This window comes from Corylus avellana, chromosome 5, assembly GCF_965113065.1.
Source record: "Corylus avellana chromosome 5, dhCorAvel1.hap1.2, whole genome shotgun sequence".
Lineage (NCBI taxonomy): Eukaryota > Viridiplantae > Streptophyta > Magnoliopsida > Fagales > Betulaceae > Corylus > Corylus avellana.
Window position 1 is genome coordinate 26,087,879 of NC_142494.1, and position 23,955 is coordinate 26,111,833.

General features: G+C 34.6%; 2 protein-coding genes across 6 annotated transcripts; one reads left to right on the plus strand and one right to left on the minus strand.

The window, feature by feature from the left end:
* Positions 1-1,534: 1,534 nt before the first annotated feature.
* LOC132182448 (Protein kinase superfamily protein) lies at positions 1,535-13,426 on the plus strand. 5 transcript variants are annotated; one of them, XM_059595693.2, is made up of 17 exons: positions 1,535-1,812; positions 1,934-2,017; positions 2,652-2,792; positions 2,914-2,984; positions 4,289-4,382; positions 5,316-5,393; positions 6,876-6,942; positions 8,564-8,649; positions 8,785-8,835; positions 9,792-9,839; positions 10,828-10,948; positions 11,055-11,235; positions 11,885-12,022; positions 12,171-12,283; positions 12,625-12,696; positions 12,776-12,839; positions 12,961-13,426. In XM_059595693.2, exons 1-17 carry the CDS (start codon positions 1,600-1,602, stop codon positions 13,028-13,030), a joined length of 1,692 nt encoding a protein of 563 aa, XP_059451676.2. In that variant the 5' UTR covers positions 1,535-1,599; the 3' UTR covers positions 13,031-13,426. The 5 variants fall into 5 exon arrangements, with proteins under 5 accessions (XP_059451676.2, XP_059451677.2, XP_088372737.1 ...); XM_059595694.2 differs by having other exon boundaries at positions 13,003-13,426; XM_059595696.2 differs by having other exon boundaries at positions 1,724-1,812; positions 1,923-2,017.
* A 620-nt stretch (positions 13,427-14,046) lies between these two features.
* On the minus strand, positions 14,047-19,954 carry CICDH (cytosolic NADP+-dependent isocitrate dehydrogenase). The gene is made up of 16 exons (XM_059593250.2): positions 19,807-19,954; positions 18,002-18,045; positions 17,792-17,901; positions 17,328-17,365; positions 17,131-17,208; positions 16,987-17,040; positions 16,813-16,914; positions 16,540-16,631; positions 16,339-16,442; positions 16,118-16,186; positions 15,915-16,030; positions 15,721-15,755; positions 15,097-15,239; positions 14,848-14,970; positions 14,680-14,763; positions 14,047-14,138 (listed from the first exon to the last, which is right to left on the minus strand). The coding sequence occupies exons 1-15, from the start codon at positions 19,853-19,855 to the stop codon at positions 14,688-14,690; spliced, it is 1,233 nt and encodes a 410-aa protein (XP_059449233.1). The 5' UTR covers positions 19,856-19,954; the 3' UTR covers positions 14,047-14,138; positions 14,680-14,687.
* Positions 19,955-23,955: the final 4,001 nt, after the last annotated feature.

Below are 23,955 nucleotides of genomic sequence, written 5' to 3' on the forward strand. Positions count from 1 at the left end.
GGAAAAGTGCGCATGTACTTTGTGCATCAAAAGGGTAGTAGTTGAGTTGGTAGAAGAATTCCTTTCATCCTAGTGGTCGCGTGTTCGAATCCGCTTGCGGTAGTAGATGCGTGAATCAGATGCTATTTTGAAAGGGTTCTACTGGCTCACACCTTTGTGGGGTCGTGGTGACGGGCTCGCCTTCCCAGGTAGTAGCTATGGCTCAAACCGGACATTCCACAGCGGGTGGAAACCTCGATGGTAACGCCCAAGAGGGAAAACTACACTAGTCGCCCCTTCCCACCTTTTTAATTAGAAAAACAAAAAAAAGGTTTAAATATATTAATGAGTAAAGAACTAAGAAAGATTATTTTTTGGCTGTGTAACTTCTCTCTATATATATTTTACGTAATTGAGCACGTTTTGGGCAGAACACATTAAAGAAAGAGAAGGAATCGTCGGTGTTTGAATGGATCGTAAATTAGACCTCTTTCCAAGAGTAGCCGAGTAGGTGTTGTCGCCCATATGCACAAAATGTTAACCAACTCACCAGTTCATGTATGAATTATTTATCACAAATTTAATAATAATTTTAAAAATTATGTAGGCTCATTTTAAGATGCAAGCAGTTGGTTTGAAATTCCGGTAAAAGCAAAACCTCCAACTCTAAGAGCCCATGAAATTAAACTCATTTTAAGGTGCATGAAAAACCAAGACAAAAGTGAATGCACGAGGTTTTCTTTCAAAATTGTTTTGGAAAATTTTATTTTAAATTGATATATGTTCAAAATGTAGGTAATTTTTATGTATATTTTTAATTTTAATATGCATTTTAGACACATGTCAAATTAACAACTAAATTAAAAAAATTCTCCTGAGCCAGCTCATTGAGCAATTCACATGTGTTCTATTTGTTTTATCTAAATCATTATTAAAAAAATAAAATAAAAATTGATTAGAACTGTCGGCACTGTAAAAAAAAAAAAAAAAAAAAGAGATAAAAGAGTCGGTGGTATATAGCATTACAATTTGGGTTTTTTTTTTTTTTTTTTGGTTATTGTTATTGTTATTATTATTATTAAATTGGGGAAATTATCTTTTTCTCTCATGAACTACAGCGTTTTGATACTTTTTTTCTATGAACTACCAACTGTGACACCCGACCCTCATGAACTACCATTTTGTGCTCAACTAATTTTATCCGTCAAAGGCCCATTTCGTCAGTTAAAGTCGTTAACCCAGACGGTCTACCTGTTACTTTGCCTTCATAAACTACAATTCATTATCATTTTGTCACCATGAACTACAATGCCAATGCATCGTCACTTTGCCCCATGAACGACAATGTATTGTCACTTTGATCATTTAAATTAACGCCTTTGATTGACATAATAAACGTTTAACTGATAAAATTGAGATTTTAAATACAAAATTATAGTTCATAAGGTCGAATGTCACTATTGATATTTCATGGGTCAAAATAAAAAAGCTTTGTACTTCAAGGTAGTTTCCCCTATTAAATTTTGTAAAAGTTTTGAAAGTTGCTATTTGGGTTTTGAGTTACTGAGGTCCGCCTCCTACTCTGCACTGGAAAAGAGAGACAATTCCAGAGACCCGAAAATGAGTAGTACAACTTTCAAGTTTCCCGCGAAGGCAAAGACCGCTCTGTATCTCATAACAGGCACTGGCACAGCCACAGGCCTTGCCTTCAATGTCTCTAACCCTAATTCCCTCTCACTTTCACACGATTCTTTATTCGGTTCCTCTAATTTACCTGAGAAAATTCGGACTGTCTTCCATGGCGTCCTCCGCTCGTCTCGTGCAATCTCCACCGTCCGTCCCCATTCTTTTTCTCTCGCTTTTATACTGCAATACATTTGTTTTTTGCTCCACACAATTGGCTATGTAGTTATTGTTATTGTTCTTTTCTTTCTATTGGGAAGCTGTGATGCAGATTGCTTGCACTGTTGTCGACTACAAGTATTCTTTACATGGGCTGCCGGTGGACTCTGACGAGTACCTTCGCAAATTGAATGAGGTTTTCCTCTCTCTCTCTCTCTCTCTCTCTGGTTCGCTCAATAGCTCTGTGCTTCTGTTTAATTTATGTTTGTTATTGAGAAATGGTAGGGATTGATTACAGATTAATTGCAATTGCAAAATGAGAGTTTGTTACTGCTGGAGCACATGCATGCGAGTATGCAATGAGAGATTTCATATGCTTGAAATTGCTCTGTCAACAATAGATTACTCTTGGCCTTAACATTTTGCCTTTTTGCTATTTTAGACTCTCTCGAAGCTGAACCATATAGGGTGAATTAATGCTACACGATGTTTCACCTCATAATTGTAATGGCAGATGCATTTATGGGTATAGCTTCCTGATAACAACATATTTTGCAGTATATGCAACAGGGCTTCTTTGGTTTCAGATCTGATTCTATAACTTTAGTTTTCAAATGTGTCGCTAGGTTTTACAGAATTGATCAAAGGCATTTGATTATTCTTTCAAATAACGTCATTCTCAAGAAGTCCACAGCCGCCAACTCATATTAAGTGTATTCTCTAGAAATTACAATAGCCCTAAGAGGAAAAGGACCCTCAATAGAAAAAAGTAAACCATGAATATAGTTGGAGTGTTCTAGTGAGAATTTTGATCTTACAATGGAATTTAGGTCCATTTACGCTCGGCCAAGAGAATGCTGAAATTATGTGAAGCAAATAAAGGTTTTTATGTCAAAGCTGGCCAGTTTGTTGCTGCCATGCGGCAGGTCCCAAAAGAATACTCATCAACTCTTTCTTCATTGCAGGATCAGGTATGAATTAATACATTTGTTTAGTAATAGTCCTTTTAAAAAAAAAATCTGTCTACATTTATGTAGGAAGGGGCACATCTGACTGGTTCTTATGCTAATTTTGTGGTTACGAATGCCTTAGGCAGTTCCTTGTCATTTCAAAGCTATAAAGCAAGTACTAATCAGCAATCTGGGACATGATTTGTCTGAGATGTAAGTCGTTCTTCATTAATTAAAATCTTTGTTTTCTAAATCAATTTATCTGTTTGGTATCTCTTTCCACATTCATGTTATTATATTTATGTTGTAACCTTTTTATGTTTTTGAGTATTACCAATTTCTTCGCTGTCCTGCACTCCAGGTAGAGTAATCCGTTCACTTCATGCAGAGGGTTGAGATTTACGTCCTAGAAAACTCTCTTGTCAAGAATTTATTGTTTATCTGTTAAAACTTCTTATGAATGGAACATGTAATTTCCTTCAGTATCAAGGAACATTATGTTTAGATAATTACTTTTCTTTTCTTTTTGGGCTCCCTCAGGGAAAGTGTTCATTGATTTTTGGAAATCTATCGTGCTTAGTGGTTTGCATTTTTAACGCACTGTTCATTATTAACTATATGTGACATACTATGTACCTTCAGTCCCTTACTACTTACTTTTCATAGAATAAATTCAATGAAATGACATGAATACATTGTCTGTCAAAATTGTCAGCTTTGCCTGTGCTGGTTCTCTTCCTGAATGGATCGTCTTATCTATCAATACAATTTTCCACAAGCAAATGCTTGTTTACACAACATTGTGTGTTATTGGTACTTCGACATAGCTTGGCTAAAGATGTGGTTGATATACGTCAATAGCATGACCCTAATTTTTCAATTCATGTTATGGTGCGTATTTTTTCCCTCAAGATGCACTTTGTGCAATATGGATGTATATACTATGAGGTGCATCCTCGCTTATTCATTTTAGATGGGCCTTAATTGATCTTCATGTGCAATTCAGACCATGTGAACAAGAAATGGAAAAGTTTTGAGTTTATTTGGGACATACTTTATATTAGTAGATGCTATGTAGGCATACTTTGGTAGTTTTTACTTGCCATTGGAGTTCTCTGGAGTATAAATTTGGTTCACCATACCGATTTGGGATTTAGAGACTTTTATTGAAGGCATGGTTGCTTAGTTTCTTGTTCTTCTTCTTTCTTAATGAATGAATTTAATAAGGTCCTCATTTACTTCGTTAATTCTTCTTGTTCTAAGTCCTTATGACTTCTTCATCTACTTCTTGAACTCTCTTTTTAACTCTTCTATCTCCTTCACAGCACTAACTTTCCTTTCCTAGACATTTTTATATCTTTCTTATTTTTAGTGGCATGCCATTGCACTTTTCACTTTCCAAATCGGTAGCATACTCCTTAAATCTACTCATCAACTTACTTCGCTCCCCCAAGAGAAAAGTAGATTCTTTTACTTGAAACGCTGGAATTGTTTCTTGACTTTGGAATACACTTCAGATTTTTGTCATTTGATGAACAACCGATAGCTGCTGCATCTATTGCTCAAGTGCACCGTGGGATATTGAAAGATCACCAAGAAGTAGCAGTTAAGGTTGGTTAAAAAAGTAATGTCAATCTAAGTAATCCTGACATGATTTTAGTCTTAGTATTATATCATACTTGTTTGTGCACCACCTTTTTTGTGTGGTTATTTTCATCAATTTTGCTCAGTTTAGATATTATATTACTGACATTAGGGAAATGAATGATAGAAACTTTGAGGACCGCAAGAGAACGTTAGAGGAGCTTGAGTCCTTTTTCTTCTGTACTCTTTTTCTTAGGATCCCTGCATTTATTTCTCCATTGGTGCTCAATTACTACATTAACCACCATCCTGGGATCTTGTGGAAATACATACATACGTGTATTGTGTATATATATACTGGGCTCTTGCCTCTCATCTCCTCTCAACCACCATCCATGTCCAGTTTCCTATAAAAACTGAAGTCTTTTTGATATTGTTACAACTACAGTTGATAATCACAGTGTTTCAACTTGATGATGAGGACATTCATAGATGATTTGTACCTAAGATACTTCTTTGGATATTAACTTGTGCCAAAAGTAACTGGAATCATAATAGATTGTACCGTCATTGAATTGGTCTACGAACTTTATTGCGTTTCTATTGGCAGATTGCTAGTATCCCAAAATAATGGGATATCCTGCATCGGTGATCTAACCCAAAAACCTGTCCTCAATTTGGATTGTATGTTGCAATTTGCCTGCGTAAAGCCGGAATTGCTGGTCAGCCATACAACGATGAAAAAAAAATACTTAAATCATCTGTAACTAATTGTTTGTTCTTTATCATAAAAGGGGAAGGAGGAGGGGGGGGGGGGGGGGGGGGAGTTATATCATGCCTCTCTCTTCCTTGTCATCTTTGCTTATGTTCTTACACTTATTGCATCTTGTTCATAATCCTGGATTAATATGAGTGTAAGTAGAACTTGATAATGAACTGGTTTGCTTTTGTGGATCATAGGTGCAATACCCCGGGTTAGAGCAACAGATGAAACTGGACACGAGTACCATGTCTTTCATTTCGAAATACATTGCATGGGTGCGCACTGAATTTCTGGAGACTGATGGTTATTTGTCTCGTAATATTGATGTTGCCTTTGTGTTATTTAGGTTATAAATTATATATGCTATTCAAATCATTCTGGAAATGTGCATGAAATTGAAGTCAGTTCTTTCCTAAGATGTGATGTTGAAGCTCTCTTTCCATTTGATATGTCCATTACACTGCAACTCTGTAAATATCCACATTAGCCTTTTAGTCAAATACTGTAATTTGTAATTTTATCAAGTGTGGTCATGTTTGCGTATGGTATGCTATATGCAACACATGACAGTGATGTGCTTAGATTCATTGATTAAAAGATTTGGTTTGTGCCAGGCAAATTCTTATTTAATTCAAGGAAGCCTTAAGTTCAACTATTTAGCTTCAGCTACATCAGTCCCTTTGTTCCTTTAGCTCTATTGGGAGTCATATCTGCCATTAAGCCTGAATCAAATAACTCCTCCTTAGGGGTTCAGCATTGGGATTTTGTTTTACATGACCAAGCCATCTTGAAGAAGTTTACATTAGCTTATACTTAATCCATGCCACTTCTGCCTTCGTACAATGCATTTATTTCTTGATTTTTCTTTTCATTGTGTTGCCAACCATGTACCATATCTTCATCTTGCTGGCTAGTCACAAGGTGAAACATATACTATTTCTCGATACCAACATTTTGTCATGTAAAGCACTACTGCCCTTATTGGAGTCTGAATAAGATATTTGAGAATATGACTCCAGCACCTGGTTTACACATTTCGCCCGTAGCCTGTCATTCACACCTGGTGGATATCTCATTTACCATCCCTCTGCATGGTAATCACATTCTCACAGTTGACACATTACAATCAGCACTAGTTGGGAATTTCATATTATCATACGTTACCACATCTCTCGTGGGGATGTGAGGCCTGAAGAAATCTGAGATGTCAGAATCTTGAGTCATAACTGCAAACCAATCAAAGGAATCCTGACAGATTTCCAAAGAGCGATGGGAATCTTGCAAGGATTCCCTGACTTAAATTGTCCCTTAGCTTATCTTTGTGCATTGGTGACTCTTGCATTTACTTTCCAAGTCATGTGATGTCAACTTTTGTCCTTGTCTTTGTGTTATCAAATGTTTCCTAAATGATTCTGTATTCTGGTTGGCTGAAATGACACACACCAGCGAAATTTAATTTGTTGTCTCCTTATAGTTTAATGATATGTATATAAAATTTTGTTTCAGTATGCACTTTTTTACTTCCCCGAAAAAAAAAGGAAGATTTGTAGTTGAACTCGTATGTGATTTAAGAATCTAAAAGTTCTAGTTCATTTGGGGATTTTCTTTTTGGCTGAGAATCTGTTGAGGAATTTAATTTATTTTTTTTTCTATTCCTTTTTCCTTTGTCTTTTTTCTGTTATAATTTTGTGCTTTTGGCCCAATGTTTTTCATTTGCTTATCATTTTTTTTTTCCTTTTCATTCTTTTCTGCCACAGTTATTCCCCGATTACAGGTTTGAGTGGCTGGTAACAGAATTTGCGGAAACTATTTCTTCAGAACTTGGTGAGTCATAGAATGTCTCTGGTAATTATACCTACTATTGGTTCTTGTTGATTAGAAGCTTGAGTTTCAGGAATGAGGTATAGAAAAGTTTTTAATATAATGAGGATAAACTGCTTAGCCCGTCAGGGGTGAAAGCTCCTGGATTACCTGGTAACTGGTTATAGCGGGTGTGGTCAGTTATCCGTAGGAGTTTGATTAACGGTGAGGATTGTTGTACAATATGCGTTTGCAACGTGCAATTAATCTAAGTAAAGTTCTCCTACGTTATCAAAAAAAAAAAAAGTTTTTAATATAATATTTCAACCTCTGTCCTCTTCAAAATTTTTCGTACTTGTGTTATCTTCTTTGTCCTGCCTATTTGATAGTTCTATAATGGAGTTGGTGTGGGACCAATAGACATCTATGATATCTTTTATGAAAAAAATGTTATTATCAATTGATGAATGCATGGCTCAGTATATTATCTCACTGTTGACCATGATATTGAGTATCTATGACACATGTAGGTAATGAACTAGGTAGTGGTTGAAATGTTTTAAATGCCAATTTAGTGGACAAAGTAACCTATGAAGATGTAAGATATTTAGATATTTCTAAAAGTGCTTTGAAAATTTTCAGTGAGCAGAAAGTTTTTGTTTGCTTTCCATAAGTGTTAGACTTAACAGGTCCCATAAATTGGTCATCTCACAATTGTCTAATATGTAGGTATTAAGGTCTAAGATAAATGCTAAGGATCGAAGGAAAATAATTACTACTTGTCAAATATTAACTCATAAATAAAAATTATACTTTCTTCCCACAATTTTGGGCGCATTTTTACTTTTCAACCGTACGGATCAATATGCAATGTAAAAGTTCATATAGATTTTGATGTTAGTTGTTTTAGCAATAGAAGTTATAAATGTCCCCCAACTTTTTTGAGAGTCGCCAAACCTAACATAAAAACCATTGCAGTACTGTCACTGCCACATCCTCCTGAATCTCGCGTACTTATTAATAGTCGATCCAAGATAGTGATAGTGATTACCTTTTAATATTTATTCAGCTTCACTTTTTCTTATCCCCCTTATTGGTGTTCCTAATAGTTCTTAATCATCATTCCCATATCATCGAATAATATTGATCAAGGAGGCTATGACAGCCTTTTGACCTGGGTGTTAAATTCAAGTAGGTCAAACTTGGAAACGAAATTTAAATTGAAATAGATTTCAGTTTATTGTATCAATCAAAGGCACTTTTGGGAACATCCAAAATATTTTATACCCAAGGTTCTGCCGTGTGAAGTGCATTTGGTTGATTTATGGTCATATAGTATGTAATTTTCCAGTTTGGTGTTGGAAAATATGTACTTTTTTTTCCCATCTTTTCAATAATTTTCTCTTTTTCGTCATAAATTATATTCTCCATATCTGCTTGTTACTGGCAATGACTTTTGTAAAAGTCCATCTATATATAATCTGATATCAATGCTGATAACCGTGGTTGAGAGTATATTAGCTTATGCCTTAAATATCACTTGTTAATTTAGATGAGCACGACTCTTGAAATTCCCCTTTTTAGTCATTATCTAAGATCATTGAAAGAGTAGTTGTTTCCCTCTCTTTTTTTTTTTACTCCACAGACTTCATTCAGGAAGCTAAAAATTCTGAGAGAACTGCTAGAAACTTCAAAAACAATGACTTTGTCAAGGTTCCTAGAGTATTTTGGGTATGGTGATTGGCCTCTTCCTCATTTTTAATACATTGCCCATCAAACAGTTGTCTTCAGTACTATAAATACCTTGAGTTCAAGATAAATACATTGACATGCTTTATTACCTGACTGCCATATAAATGGGTTCAGGAGTTTACGACAAGCCAGGTTCTGACGATGGAGTTTTGTAGGGGTCACAAGGTACGATACTTATGATACATTCAATATCATTTTTCTTTTCTTTTTCTGATTCCTTAGGCTGTTCTAATATGTGTCTATCTCTGTAAGAAAGGAAATGGCTGGTCTAGGTATTACTAGTGGAGAAACTTTAAGAATCCTTCTCATATTTGAAGCTAGAAAACGAAAAAATAAATGAATTTGGTTAGAAAAAGTTTGCTACTCACCAAATTCCCATTTGGATATAGTTCAGGTTAAGGGTTTGTAACTATTTTAGTTCTGCATGTTGACTGCAGGCATATGTTTTTACTTAAAAGAACTTCTGGGGTCCCAGTTAATGATATAGGACGTGAAGGGCAAATCTTAGGGTTTGGGAATTAGGTTTGGGCTTGGAGAGAAAAAGGGGATTGGTAAAATTAGGTATGAGAAAACAAACGGTTTGTTTGGATTTCAATGCATTTTCTGTAAACTGCAAAGAAGACGAGATGGTGATTAGTCTGAATTGGAGGGACCGTTTACCTATTTAAAAAGAAAAAATAGAAAACACTTCTAACTGACGGAAAAAGCTATCACATTTTGAAGTTTATTCTTTACACGGATAACCGTGTGCATGGTTAGGATTGTTGACAATACTATGTACCACTACTTCAGTATTGAATTTGTTTCAAGAACAAGAGAGAATGCATGAAATCATTCTTCTGAAGATCTCATTACCCAACAAGAAAATAATTAAAAAGGAAGTTTTCTTTTTGTTTCTCCCAAACTTTAATTTATCTAGATATTTAAAGTATTCCAAAAGCAACGGAAGTTATAACTTGTAAATTTTTTTTCTAATATCCCCTTTGATGCATTCCATTCTTTTGTATAGCTATTTACTCGATCGCAGACATTGGAATGACTATCTTATGCTATAGTTGTTATATTATGCTTTTGACGTCATACTGTTTTGTGCTATTAACAGGAAGTTTCTTAGATTTCAGGTTGATGACGTGGAATTTCTAAAAGAAATGGGAATCAATCCAACAAAGGTTGGTTTTCTGACACAGCTACAGGTTATGTCTTTGTAATTTTTTTCTGCAATGGCTATGGTATATGTTTTAGGGCTGCAAATGAGCTGCCAAGCCAAATGTCTGGCTGTGCCAGCTTGGCTTGGTGAGATTATAGATATTCAAGCTTAGCCAGGGATCAACCTGAGAAAAGAGCATGAGTTTGAGAATTCGTTTAGATGCTTGGCAACTTAAGATCAGTTTGCTTATGTTACTTAGAAGCTTGTCCATTCTGCTTTGCATCAATTACTCCAATCAATGTGGGTGGGGAGGACGCCCCTATCGCAGCTTCCACTTTTAATTTTCTTGTTCCTGATTATTATGGTTTTATATATATATATATTATTTCAAGTTGAAAAGAAAACCTACACGTGCTCCTCCCCCATATATAGCCTGCAGTTCGGTGAGTAATTGAGATGTGAAGCCTCTGGTCAATGTGCGACTTCAAGCAGCATTTTTTAAAGCTTTTAACCATGAGATATGTTGAAAGAATGATATTTATGAGATAACAGGAATCCCATGATGTCTTTTCCCTTACCAACTCATAAGCTTAATTATGAGTACATATCAACTTGGCTCACAAGGCTAATGAACTGAGCCCAATAATGTTTGGACTTGGCTCATTTTCTTAATGAGCTTGGAAGGTGGACCTGGGCTTGGTTTGCTAGCAAACTATTATCAAGCCTGCCAAGCACCAGCTACTTGCTAGCAGCTTCGCTCACTTCAGCCATATGATATCTCTTTTTTGTGGTGAAACTATACAACCTACGTCCAAGCATGATGTTGACTGATCAAATTTTTCATTAATAAACATTGGCAGATTGTGGAAAGGTCTTAATCGTATAAGTTTTCCCTAAATTATCCTTTTAGCATTGAATCTGACAGGCCTTCCATAGCTCATCCTAGTGCAGTTGCACAAACTTCTGTCCTACTAAATCCTTGGATATGTCAAATCGTTCACCTATTGTAGGTTGCAAAAGCACTGGTGGAAGTATTCGCTGAAATGATATTTATCCATGGTTTCCTGCATGGAGATCCACATCCTGGTAATATATTAGTTTCTCCAGAAGGTCGGAATGGCTTTACTTTGGGTATGTCCTGATTCATAATTAAATATCCATTAATTTCCATCTGGGATAAAACAATGTTGTATATGGGATTTCTGACCATTTTCTTTGTCATAAACAAACCATGCAGTTCTTTTAGATCATGGAATCTACAAACAACTAGATGAAGGATTTAGACTAGACTACTGTGAGCTTTGGAAGGCTTTAATTCTTCTGGATCCAAATAAAATACAACAACTAGGTGAACACTTTGGTGTTGGAAAGTATGCTAAATACTTCCCTCTCATTTTCACTGGAAGAACTATTGATAGGTGATTGTTGTTTTTCCTTTTAGTTTGTGAATAATGGAGTATGTTGTTTAATTATTGATTAAATGATTAAATTCATTCATTTATATCAGCTTAAGTTTTTGGGACAAGTGAAGGTGTTGAGTGAAAATTAACTCTTTATGGAAGTCTCTGGTCCTTTTATTTTCATTTTTTTTTTCCTTTTTTTCTTGCCACAAGGCAAACTAAGCCACAATGTGCTTTTGAATCAACTCTTGCTCTACTTTTGACAGTGAGAACCTCATGTGTCAAAAGGAATTTTGTTTTACGTTCTCATTTTTTTCTTCATTTGTTTTTTCTTGTTTGTTTCTTTGCGTTTAGAGAGACATATTTTGTCTTATATGCCCCATCTACTTTTCCTTTCACATATAAATTCTAAAAATTCAAATTGATAATATGTTATTTTGGTAATTTCTTGAGAGGACCATAAGAAATTTTTTCCCCTAAATATAGTAATCTATATTTTCTTCTTTTTTTATTTTTTTCCCTTCGGTTCTTTCTTTCTACTGTTGGAAACGTTCAGGAACTCCTCTGTTAAATCCTCTCCTTGTTGCTAGATATCCCATTTGTCCTTGGTGATCCTTTTATATGTTACAACAGCAATCTCATGTAACTTTTGTCACATGATTGATAGTAAATCAGCCCTTGGGAGGGGAATGTCCGGTGAAGAGAAAAAGAATTTAAAGCAGGAGTTGAAGTATCTGAAGATGGAGGACATATCTTCATTTATGGAATCTCTGCCTCCAGACTTTTGCAGAATATTGCGAACAGAGTAAGAAGAGCTCAATTTCAACTACAAAAGATGCTAACTAATTTCTGGCAAAGAAGAGCGAAAAGTAAGCTTTATAAGGAAATAAAGAAAGAAAAAATGCTGACTGATATTTTCTACATCCTCTGTTTTTTCATTTTCTTTCTTTCAGTGGGCTACTGAGGTCTGTCATTAGCAAGCTGGGTGCTTCACAACGGGTTAGGTTGCTTGCCTATGCCAAATATGCATTATATGGTCTTTCCCCAAAGTTGAATCATCAATCTGGTAAGCTAACAAAGTGCATAATTCTAATCATGACCCCTAATTTTTTTCTTTTTTAAAGTTTTGAAAGGAAACTTGTCTTGTGGTCAAGGACTTGCTTTCTAATAATTATCAAGGAAATTATATTGAAGGAATTAAAATTTGCTAGGTGCTGAATTCTGCTGCTGGATAATGAACATATGTGACACACACACACACACACACACACACGTGCAGTGAGTTTTTTATGTTCTGTGGGCCTTTCGGACCATATGACTGGACCTGCAAGTTTCCAAACATCTGTCTTTTATATGTCATACAGATCCCACTCTTATTTATTTTCTTCCTTTTCTGTTGTGCTTCAGACTCTACTGTAAAAGTTCTATTATCCAGATTCAAGACAACTGTTAGTTATCTTCGGTTAAGGCTTGTTCTTGGTAAGTTTTCACTTACGTATTTATTTGATGCCCATCTAGTCATAATAACCGCATTGACCTTAGTATTGAACTATTTTAGATGTACTGGAGCTGCTTTCTTGGATGGAGAAGGTCAGGCATTTTCTCTGGACCTTGCCTAAAAGGTTTGTTGGTGCTGTCAGGAGTATCCTCAAGCTTTCTTTGAGCATTGAATTCAAGCCCAGATGAAGATTTTTTATTTTATTTTTTTATGTTGTCTCATTTTAGTCCTTTTGATCGGTGTAGCCTGAATGTTTGTCTCCATCTTGCTGCCTGCAATCTTAAAAGGTGCTTAGGTGCATCTTCCGTGGTCTGAGGGATATTATGAAGCTGCTGATCTGCTTACTGATTGCTTTGACCGGTATTTTCACCTCTTTGAGTTTGGATACACGTACAAAAATCATTCATTTCTGGTTAGGGATCAATAAGATTTTGGGTGACCATATATATTGTCATCTTTCAACTGAGGGAACCCCTTTTCTGGTTGTATTTGCCACTTAATTTAGGCATTAGCCAAACCTTGTGATTTTTGCATATGCCCTAGGTTTTGATTTTGTTGTTTGTTCGTGTATATAGTATGGTTGAGATTCATCTCTAAAAGACATTATATTTATGTATGGATGTCATAAAACTAGAAAGGAGTTCCCTTGGAAGAACAATGGTCCGATCTTTGTTGTTTTCTCCTTTTGTAGCTTGCTTCATTTTATGCAGATTTTCCTTAGTGCCTCTTTTTTGTTTTTTGGTTCCCGTCTTTTTTGCTTCTCTCAATCAAAATAGTTATGTTGGTCTGAATTTCTTAGCCTCTTCTACTGCCTTTTGTTTGAATTTTGTTGTAGTTCACAATTCTTTTGTCCATAGTGTCGTAGATTTATTGTATGGCTGAAAGAAAAGGAAACTATGGAATGGCTGTCCCAAAAAGTTACACTTCGTTTGGCACACAAAAGAGCAATGCCATTAAACAAAGAAAAAGGCAGAATAAATAGACTTGGAATAGCGGCCATTTCGAGTGTTATCATGTACTATAACACCATGGTTATTTTATTCAACATTCTTTTATTTCTAATAGAAGTTATTCCTTTTTTCTTATAGAATAACAATTCCACGTAACAAATGCACTCCAATTGCTTGGTGGATATTAATTCAATTTAATAAGATACTTGGGGATGTTAAAAAAGCAATTCGATAAAACCAAATTCATTTCAAGCATGCAGAGCATCAGTCTGCTATGAAAATGAGATTTAAGATGATCAAGAGTTGAGAGCTCTGTTAAAGCAATCAGAATTAGCCCCGCAAAACTTCACCACATGAAGGCACCAAACGTCCAACCCCCCCCCCCCCCCCCACCCAACAAATGTTTTATTGCTCCCTAATATTATATCAAGTTACCAAACGACTTCTCATTCTTCATGGTGCCTATCCACTTCCTGCAACAAAAAACCAAAACTTTATTTATTTATTCATATTCTCATGGCTCCAAATGAATGTGAAAAATTCATAAACCAACGGAACGAACAGCATAAAGGTAATTTCAAATTTTATAAGCCATGTACAAAATAAAAAAAAAATAAAAATAGAGAAGAATAGACTCCTCCCCATATGCTCGCCTTTTAGCAATAATAAGATTCATAAATCATAATGGGAGATGCTCCCTCCTAATAAATGACAATTGTGACAAAACGATTCATGCTTCTTTCAAGTATGCAAGGCGTTGCACATTAAAAACCACAAAGATGATGAAACAAGCATCTATCTCCCAATGTTTCAGCACTACCCATACCATTTTTTTTAACCACTATACCAATCTAGCAGAAAATATAAGATGGTTTAGGTCAAAGTAATTCGCCAAAGAGATTATTTCACAGTTTTTATCTTTCATCAGATACAGGAGGGGGGGAAATAAATCAGAAACTGAAGTATAAACACCATTCTAGTGCATAGAAAGAAACTAGTAAAATGTTTACGTACAAGCATGCTTAAAGTTTTGCCCTAAGGTTCGCCGCAACAGCATCAATGAAGTCCTCCGTATTCAGATAGTGTTCCCTAGCAAGCCTGTACCACGCATGACAGTATATCACAAACATGAAAACAGTAATAATGTTAAATAGAACGTCTACCAACTCTACACATGCTTACTTAGGTCCATGGATAATAAGTGCAAGATCCTTGGTCATCTTTCCAGATTCCACAGCTCCAATACAAGCTGCTTCTAGTTTCTCAGTGAAATCCAAGAGTCTAGGATTCTCATCCAGCTTTGCCCTGTCAACCAAACCATAGTTAGATACTCGAGCAAAATCTGTTTCCTCTAATTATGAAGCTTAAAATATACATAATATGTCAAGAACCTAGTGCTGAGCCCAACTCCGCAGATCAACAAAACCATACCTGTGTGCAAGCCCTCGTGACCAAGCAAAGATTGAGGCTATGCTGTTTGTGCTGGTTTCACCTCCTTTCTGATGAACCCTATAATGCCGTGTAACCGTTCCATGGGCAGCTTCCGCTTCTATGGTCTTTCCATCTGGACAAACCTGAAACAAATCCATACTTCCAGCAAATCAAAACTACACACATAAAGGAACAAAAAAGGTAGAGAAAGATTGAATCATCTTTTGACCCCAATGCCTTATCTAGTGTGTTTCTACAACCTATATTTTTGTATTCACCCCAATGCTTATGCTCCTTCACTCCCAAACGCTCAAAATACAAAAACACCTCCGGACCAAGAGTAATAGTACATATGTCAGAATTTTGTAATCCATCATATACACCCTTCGACAAGGCCATGGCATTTACGTCTTACCACCTAATGTTGAAATTGTGCATTTTTCTTAAATTAAAAGTTCATTATTTTGGCAGATTTACATGGTATGATGGTATGACAAGTAAACAATGTTGTTCGTATTATGGATATATCTACAATACAATTGCAGCTACTAAGCTAACGCAAGAGATCCAATATGCCACCCATAATTTTTGTTTACACAAGGAACTGTTAAACAAAAAACGCACCAGTACAGATGTCATCAATCCAAGAGATCCAAACCCTGTAAGCACGCATTTCAAAAGAAAGCAGTGAATTCCCAGATACAACATTCAACTCACAACATTAAGCAGTTATAATATGTCGAAGGTCAAGGTTACAGAATACAGAAAGTCTATCTATATTGACTCCTTAAAAGTCACCAGCAGTTTGTTACACACACCTTGGGCTAAGAAATCACTCTGGACATCACCATCATAGTTCTTGCATGCCCATACATAACCTCCATCGCTCTTGATAGCATAAGCCACCATATCATCAATGAGACGGTGTTCATACCTTCCAATTCAATCATATAACTTAATAAACAAAAGGGTGGCCTGCATAAACCATCACTTTAAAGCAAAAAACTAACAGAATGCTCACCATATGCCAGCAGCCTCAAACTTTGATTTCCAGTTGGCCTCGTAAACTTCTTGAAATATGTCCTTGAATCTTCATTGAATGAATTCATAAGATCAAACATACGTTGATGGAATAAGAGGCCAGGAACATGGGTTTAACAAAATTCCCACGAATTAAAAAGTAAAAGAATAGTATTAATTTAAAAATGGAGTAAAAAGTAACAAGCTGACAAGGTCACATACCTTCCATCATACTTCTTAAGAATGGTATTCTTTGTGCTAAGATAAAGTGGCCACTTTTTCTCATAGGCAGTGTTCATGGAAGCCTCAGCAAAAGAACGGATAGACTGAACGCATCAAATATGAAAAAGGAAAATCAGTTTTTGTCCAGCAATCGAGATATTTGTCTCCAACTGAAATACTTGGGAGGTCCAAGAATCAAACCTCATCAGTGTTATACATAGACAATGCCACTCCTCCAGCACCTGTAAAGTTGAAAACCTCAAACTCTGTCTTCTCCTCTTTTCCTTCTGGTACTGCAAGCATTTTAGGAACCTTTTCTCATAAACCATTATATATGAATACCAATTGGAGAAAATTTAAAAGAAAAGAAAAAAAAAAAGTACAAATGAATCATCTGTGTCTCCAGTTGGCAGTAATTATAGAATCAAAATATGTAGGATCTCAAAAAGCCATCAAACAAACTAAAATATTTACCAAACACCAGTTTCAATTTCCCCGCTCCTTTAATAACAGTATCAGTTGCTCGGTATTGATCACCAAAAGCATGCCTTCCAATGCATATAGGCTTGTTCCAACCTGACAACAACCACAAATAAGTAGAAATTCTACTACACTAAAAGAATATAAAGGCCATCTCATCATACATACATGGGACAAGGCGAGGAATGTTTTTGCAAATAATTGGTTCTCTGAAGACAGTACCTGCAGAAAATGCCAACCACAACATCCCATCATAAAAAATTGCAAACAATTGTAACTAAAACATATAACCATAAGCGCAAGTTCACTGACCATTCAAAATATTCCTAATTGTTCCATTTGGACTCTTCCACATGTTCTTCAAGTTAAACTCCTTCATACGAGCTTCATCTGTCAATCACCAGAAAAATTATGAGACTCCTGTTCGTGTCCAGTACTGATGGAAATATCATTACAAAAGTAAGGATTCAGGCAGTTCAGGATTTTAAAATGGATTTTACAAGTATTACCTGGAGTAATAGTTGCACACTTGATTGCTACATTATACCTATAATTGACAAAATATCCGTCAATGTACAACAATAATAAAGGGAGCCAATTAGGAAAAAAAGAAAGAAAGAAAGCAAGAAAGCAAGTCTATGCTGCCACAAATAAAAACAGCGCAAGTCATATATCATGATTAGGTCACACCACAGTCAGGTAAATAATGATTTTTACTACCAAATATTAATAGAATCATAGGCATAGGAATATTAAAAAACCACAAGAAGCAACATTTTCTTTCTGCTTATGAAGGATTGAATATTATTAACAAGCTATGATAAATGAGAAAGAAATATATTATAATTTTCATTCAGAAGTTGCTTCAAGGTAGCTGCATAGAATTGCAAGACTGAATGGTTTGTAGTGCTATTAAAAAAGGAGAAAGACATTATTTCTAGAAACATCAAATAAAAATGTACCAACTACATACTTAAGAGTAGCTTCTGCACTTTCAACAGTAACTTTATCATCAGTGGCATCACGATGAGGAAGTCCAAGGTCAAAGTACTTAATGTCCAACTCCAGAAAGGGGAAAATAAGCTGCAGATACAACAAAGAAAGTTATGCATCTAAGCAATTCCCTCAAAGTTTTAACCAGAATGACGCAACATGTGGATGAGACACAATAATATTAAATCACCTTATCCTTTATTGATTTCCAGAATACTCGAGTCATTTCGTCTCCTGTGTCATGGAATAAAAATTGCATAGTATGAGAAGCAAAAAAGAGAAATATATTTCATTGCATAAAAGTAATTCTTTGAAACATTGAAAATTGCAAAGTCTCGTCATATCCAGTCAAATTTAAAGTGTAATGCTTTGTGGCCACACCCACATGAAGCCAACCCCTTCTTCCAATGATCAGCCATTTCATAAAGAAGTAGCATATTAGACGGCATGATATGCTACTGCCTACTAATATGCAGTTAATATGCTGCATGTGTTGCAAATGATGGAAAAGTTTGTCAAAAAATTAGAAGATGAAATGAGGTCACCAACAAGATAGTAGCCCAAGAACTTGCATATCTGAACAACCCATGACTTCACATATGTTGTTAAAGCTCCATACAAGTTCATCAATTGCAAATTGCACAGATGCTTGTCCCACTACCGAATCCCCTCTATTCTTTTAAAGACTCATTTTTGCCTTTTTAAAAAAAAAATTATTTTCTATTTTTTTATAAGTCGTTTTGAGATTGATATTGTATTATTTGCACATAAAATTTGGATATATAGCTTATTTTAAGAAGAACTTTCATTTGAAAAAGGGACTCCTTCATCATGGATATAGAAAGAGGCAGCAATCTTTACTCATGCATATATCAAAATTGATAGCAGAAAATTGCATTATATCATATCACTTGCAATGATATACGTCATACAGGGGATTTTGTTACTAATATTAAGTTCAGAACTTTTTTATATTTAATATCCCTTGATTGTTAAAAAATAATACTCAAACATGGCACATATGCTTCACATTATGTGCTATAGTTTTTTCCAACGGTCCAAATTTAACTTTACTCCCTCTTTTTCTCATAAAAAAAAATTATAATTAAATTTGGACCATTGAAAAAACTAATAGTTTTTTTTTTTTTTTTTTTTTAACAGCACCTAATCCAAATCCATTATCAAATACCACTCTCAATTATTATTCCATAGAATGACCTGCAGACTAGGGAAAGAATAAAAAATAAACCTCAAAACATGTAGTAAATTCAGAATCTATCACAGATAATAGCAACCAGGTCAGCTGTCTCATGTCATCTTCACCAACAATCTTATTAGTATATTACTTTCTAAACTTCAGATTAGCAACTGAAGCAATCAAATAACTCAACCAATCAACCAGAGAACCAACAAGCCAGGCCTAGCTCAATCCCGGTGATTTTCTCGCAAGCGGAGCACAGCTCGGAATGGAACCTTACATGTACTTGAAAAAAAAAAAATATATATATATATATAGACTTAAAATTCTGCTATTGGTTACCATAAAGCTACTATTGAATAAAATCCATACTAATGAATAATCTTTACAAAAAGCTAGGGATCGGAATATTGTCATTTGTCATCAAGATAAAGCCTCTAAAAGACTAGAAATATATAGAGATCTTATCTGCGACACATATGTACATCAAATACTCTACCGAACAGATCTTAGAGAGTAGAAAAGCATTCTATCAATTAAAAAAATAGATCGGCCTTTTCTGAAACTTGGACATTAAAATAACTTCATGTTGATCATAGTTTATATGCAATCGCAGGTGTTATTTGTGATCTAATGAAAGAGAAAATGTCTTTCTTCGTTCGTTGATAGTGAAATAGGTGTTTGTAGGTACAAATAGTCGGTAAAGGTCGAACAAACAGATCTGCAAATTGGCAGCTCAAGAGAGACAAAGAACAGAGCATTGAAAAGCGCTTCTTAGGAGAGGGAGGAGATCTCACCGTCCATCTCAACGATGGGGTTGGCCACCTTGATCTTCTCGAACGCCATTTTTTCTCAAAACGCTCTGGACAGAAAAGAGTCGTGCAGGAATTGGTATGAAGACAAAGAGCGTTGAAAGAATGGAGCGCAGTTGGAGAGGCAGGAACACCCCTTTTATAATATGAGAAATGAATCACGTTATGCACTATTCACTAAGATTAGCCAAGTAATTCACTAATTCTCTGTCCTTCTGCTCCACCTTTATTACTGTATTGCCATTCCATTCGTTGGTGAAAAAATAATCTCTCTCTTCTAAATTCAATTAAACAAAATTTCAGCGCTTAATATAGAATTATAGAAACAAGCTATTTTTATTTTACATATAGATAGATTTTAGATGAGAAGTCAACTCTTTATAAGCATCTCACATAATGCAGGTTAAAGAGTTTGACACCTCATTTGTAATAATCCCTTAGGAACATTTCAGAATTCACGTGACATAGTAATTATGCCATACGTTTAGGGCGGAGAGATCTGGGATTAATAAAGATTGATGCTGTTTTTTTTTTTTTTTAACCACTGTCAATACAATTAACATTCTCGTAGACTTCGGATCGCCTTTCAAATAAGAGTTCTATTTGCACTCTCAAAATAAGAAGAGGGTGGTCAAAAGGCCGTCAGTCTAGAGATTGAAAGTATTTTGATTTTTTGACGCCCAAATTAGTACAACTTACGGAATGGAGAGTAAAAATAGTAAAAATTTGTAAAAAGGAAATAAAGTGTTTTCGTGAGCGTGGTTGTGGTGTATTCCATGAGGGTAGTCACGCATCTTGTTATTGGTCTTAAACTTTGTGTTGGCTTAATCATATATGCATCTTTTTAAGCTTCCTTTAATCTATTTTTTTATCAGTCGAGCCTTAGAGGTTTGACGTGTAGTGACCAAAATAATTAACTAAACTTAAGTAGCTTAGGGTCGTTACATAACGGTATGAAATTTGATATTTCAGTAGTTCTCCTATTCATTTAGTTGATTGGTATGCTAATGAAAAAGAATCTGAATTTGCCTTGTAAACCTACCAAAATCTGGGCCTCCAGACAAGATTATTGTTTAGCTTTGAGTAGGGGTAAAATTCTTACCTAAATTGGCACACTAATGCTGGACCTTCCAATCCACCAAGGCGAGTTTGGTGCTTGTTTAGTTTAGTCAGCTGGAGATGATCAAAGCGTTGACGGATTGTTGCCTCGGACGGTCAAGGTATGTAAGAGGATCCACTTCTTTTTCGGTAGGTATCACTAAAAGGGTAATTAAGATAGATTTTTTTTAAGGTAGTAACTAAAGTCTAAAGATAACACTTTCTTCCATTCAAATTACAATAAACGTAGGGTAATATCTTGAGTAATTTTATAAGTCTCTCTTGTGTCTATTTTAAATCCCTCTAAAAATGATATGCCTATTAAAATTATCATTTGATCAAAATTCAATAATGATTAATCACAAGCTTAATGGTAATTTTAATAGTCACATCGTTCTTGAAGGGATTCAAAAGGAACTTGTAACATTATTCATAATATTTCACCCACATTTGCTTCATAGATTGTTGTATTGCTGCTTTCATTAACCTTTGAGCTGTCATGTTTATTTTTATTTTTATTTTTTTGTTTCATATTCCATGATCGGAGACCTTCAAATACCATCTTAGCATTCTCAATCAATTGTTCATATCAACTCTAAGATTATCCTTTCATCATCTCTATTATATCACCCTCCGATATGATATTCAAAATACCCAAATCTTTATTAAATTTCAGAGATTTCCATGTCTCATATTCTTCAGTAATACCAAATTACCAATTACTTAAGACTTGAATGAACATGTTCTTGCCAAAACATCCTCATTTTCTCTAACAATTAAGATACTACTTAAACCATATACATGAGCTAATACTTGAGTCATATGGTGCAATAACTTATTTCTTTTTTTTATTTTGTTTTATTAGCCATTCTGGATGGCAACAAGGTTACATACACAGTATGAGAAAATAAAAATTAGTATTAGTATTAGTATTGTCGATCACATTTGGCAGTAATTCATTATCTTAACTAGTGATAGTAGTAAATTAATTAGGACAAAAAAAACTAGTGATAGTAGTATATTTGAAAAATAACAGCATCACATGGCTTAACACATATGTAGATGCTAGCCACTTCAATCATGTTGCGTAGTAGCTCATTTTCTTGATTGGTGTCATGAGTCACTTTTGTCACTTGTCCATTTCATACACAAAGTAACCGGGTCACATAAGACAATGCTTGGATTCATTGCATGACTCCTTGTCTCGCACTGCTTGACAAGAGACCATTCGACAATAATTCGTTATTTTTCATCCAAAAAATTTAATTATCAACATTTTTATTTTTTACATCACATTAATTACCTTTTACTATTCAAATAAAAAAATATTATAAAATTAATTTTTTTCACTTTTCTACATCAAACATTTTATTTTTTTATTTTTTTCAATCAATTTTTTTCTACAATTTTAATCTACTAAACAGTAACTGTCCAATACCAAACGGAGCCATTTTCTGCAAAATTCTTATATGCAAACCTCTCCCATCTTTGTAGGAATCATTTCTCTTAAACCCATCCCAAAATTCACCATTAAAACTATCCTATAATGGAGATTCCTCTCTTCTCTCAAAGGTACATTATGGCTTTGAGGATGAGTTTGTGGTGTCAAAAAGAAAGAAAAATTGTATGCTTTGATATTTCTACTGTATGAGTTCTGTTATTATTATTACTACGTATTAGCACCTCACTTGCTACTCGCATATAAAGTTGGAGAATTATAAGAACATTTTGTAACATAAGTACTTCTATGGTAGATACTTTTGAGGTTAGTTGACTTTGGAGTGATTTTACATTTACTTGGTTATCAAAATCTTGATAACTTTGTGTTAATCGTTGTATTCCTTTTTTGAATTTTGAATATATATATATATATATATATATATATATATATATATAGAGAGAGAGAGAGAGAGAGAGAGAAGTGTTAGGGAGATAAATGAATGAATTCAGAAAAATTTTCAAACTGACATGACAAACTGTGAATGGCAGACAAGAGAGAGAATTGCATTTTTTTTTTAATTTAAAACCTCTTGCCACGTCAGTTTGAAAATTTTTCTGAATTCATTTGTTTGGCTCCCTAGTACTTCTCATATATATATATATATATATATATATATATATCCCTAAAGCCTAAAGGTGGTGTCTATGGTGCAAATATTATAATGTTGAACAACATTTTTTTTAAAGAAATATTCTGTCCTTTTTATTTTTTTCTCAAACTTTCAAAATACTATAGTATGGCAATCCGCCAATCCCTTATTTAATTGGCATAAAACGGCTAAAAATAAAAGGAAACCGACAAATGACATTGCAATGGATTACACGCACAGTCGATAATATGTCACCACCTTGACTTTAGATGTCCTCAGTCAATTTCGAATAGTGATAAGAAAATGTACTCGCTTAAATATTTTCTCTCATGTGAGGTCATGTGTTGGGTGTACATGAAAATAGTTGGTCTGATTATATTTCCTAAAATAATGATTTTGTGACCATTTTAATACAAGGTGTGGACCATTTGTTACAACTGATGTGATATCATAATTTTTTCATATCAATATGTATGAAGGTTTTGAATAAACTACTATCTGTAACGTTTTCTTCATGCATGCCGAAAAGATATAACAAAATTAAAAACCTTCAAAATTGTAAATATATGATGTGAATTAGGATTACAACTGAAACCTCTCATTTTCACGGATTGAGTATGTCTAATTCGGTCAATGAATTGCACCAAATTTCGACTCATCTTACCTTATAATTTTCATTAACTGTTTTCATAGAGAATGCTTCTTTGAAAACCAAACGTAGGAGGTTTTTGTTAAACAGCCTGTCACTTCCAAACATTATTCATCTCATTTTTTTAAAAAAAAATCAATTTCAAAACATTTTTATTTTTTTTATCACATTATTTATTCTTTACTATTATTTAAATAAAAAAATACTTAAAAAAAAAACTTTTTCAATCTTCCACCGCCACTACCAATTCCACTTTAAGGCTGGGAATTTCAACAATAAAGTCTATCATTCCGGTGA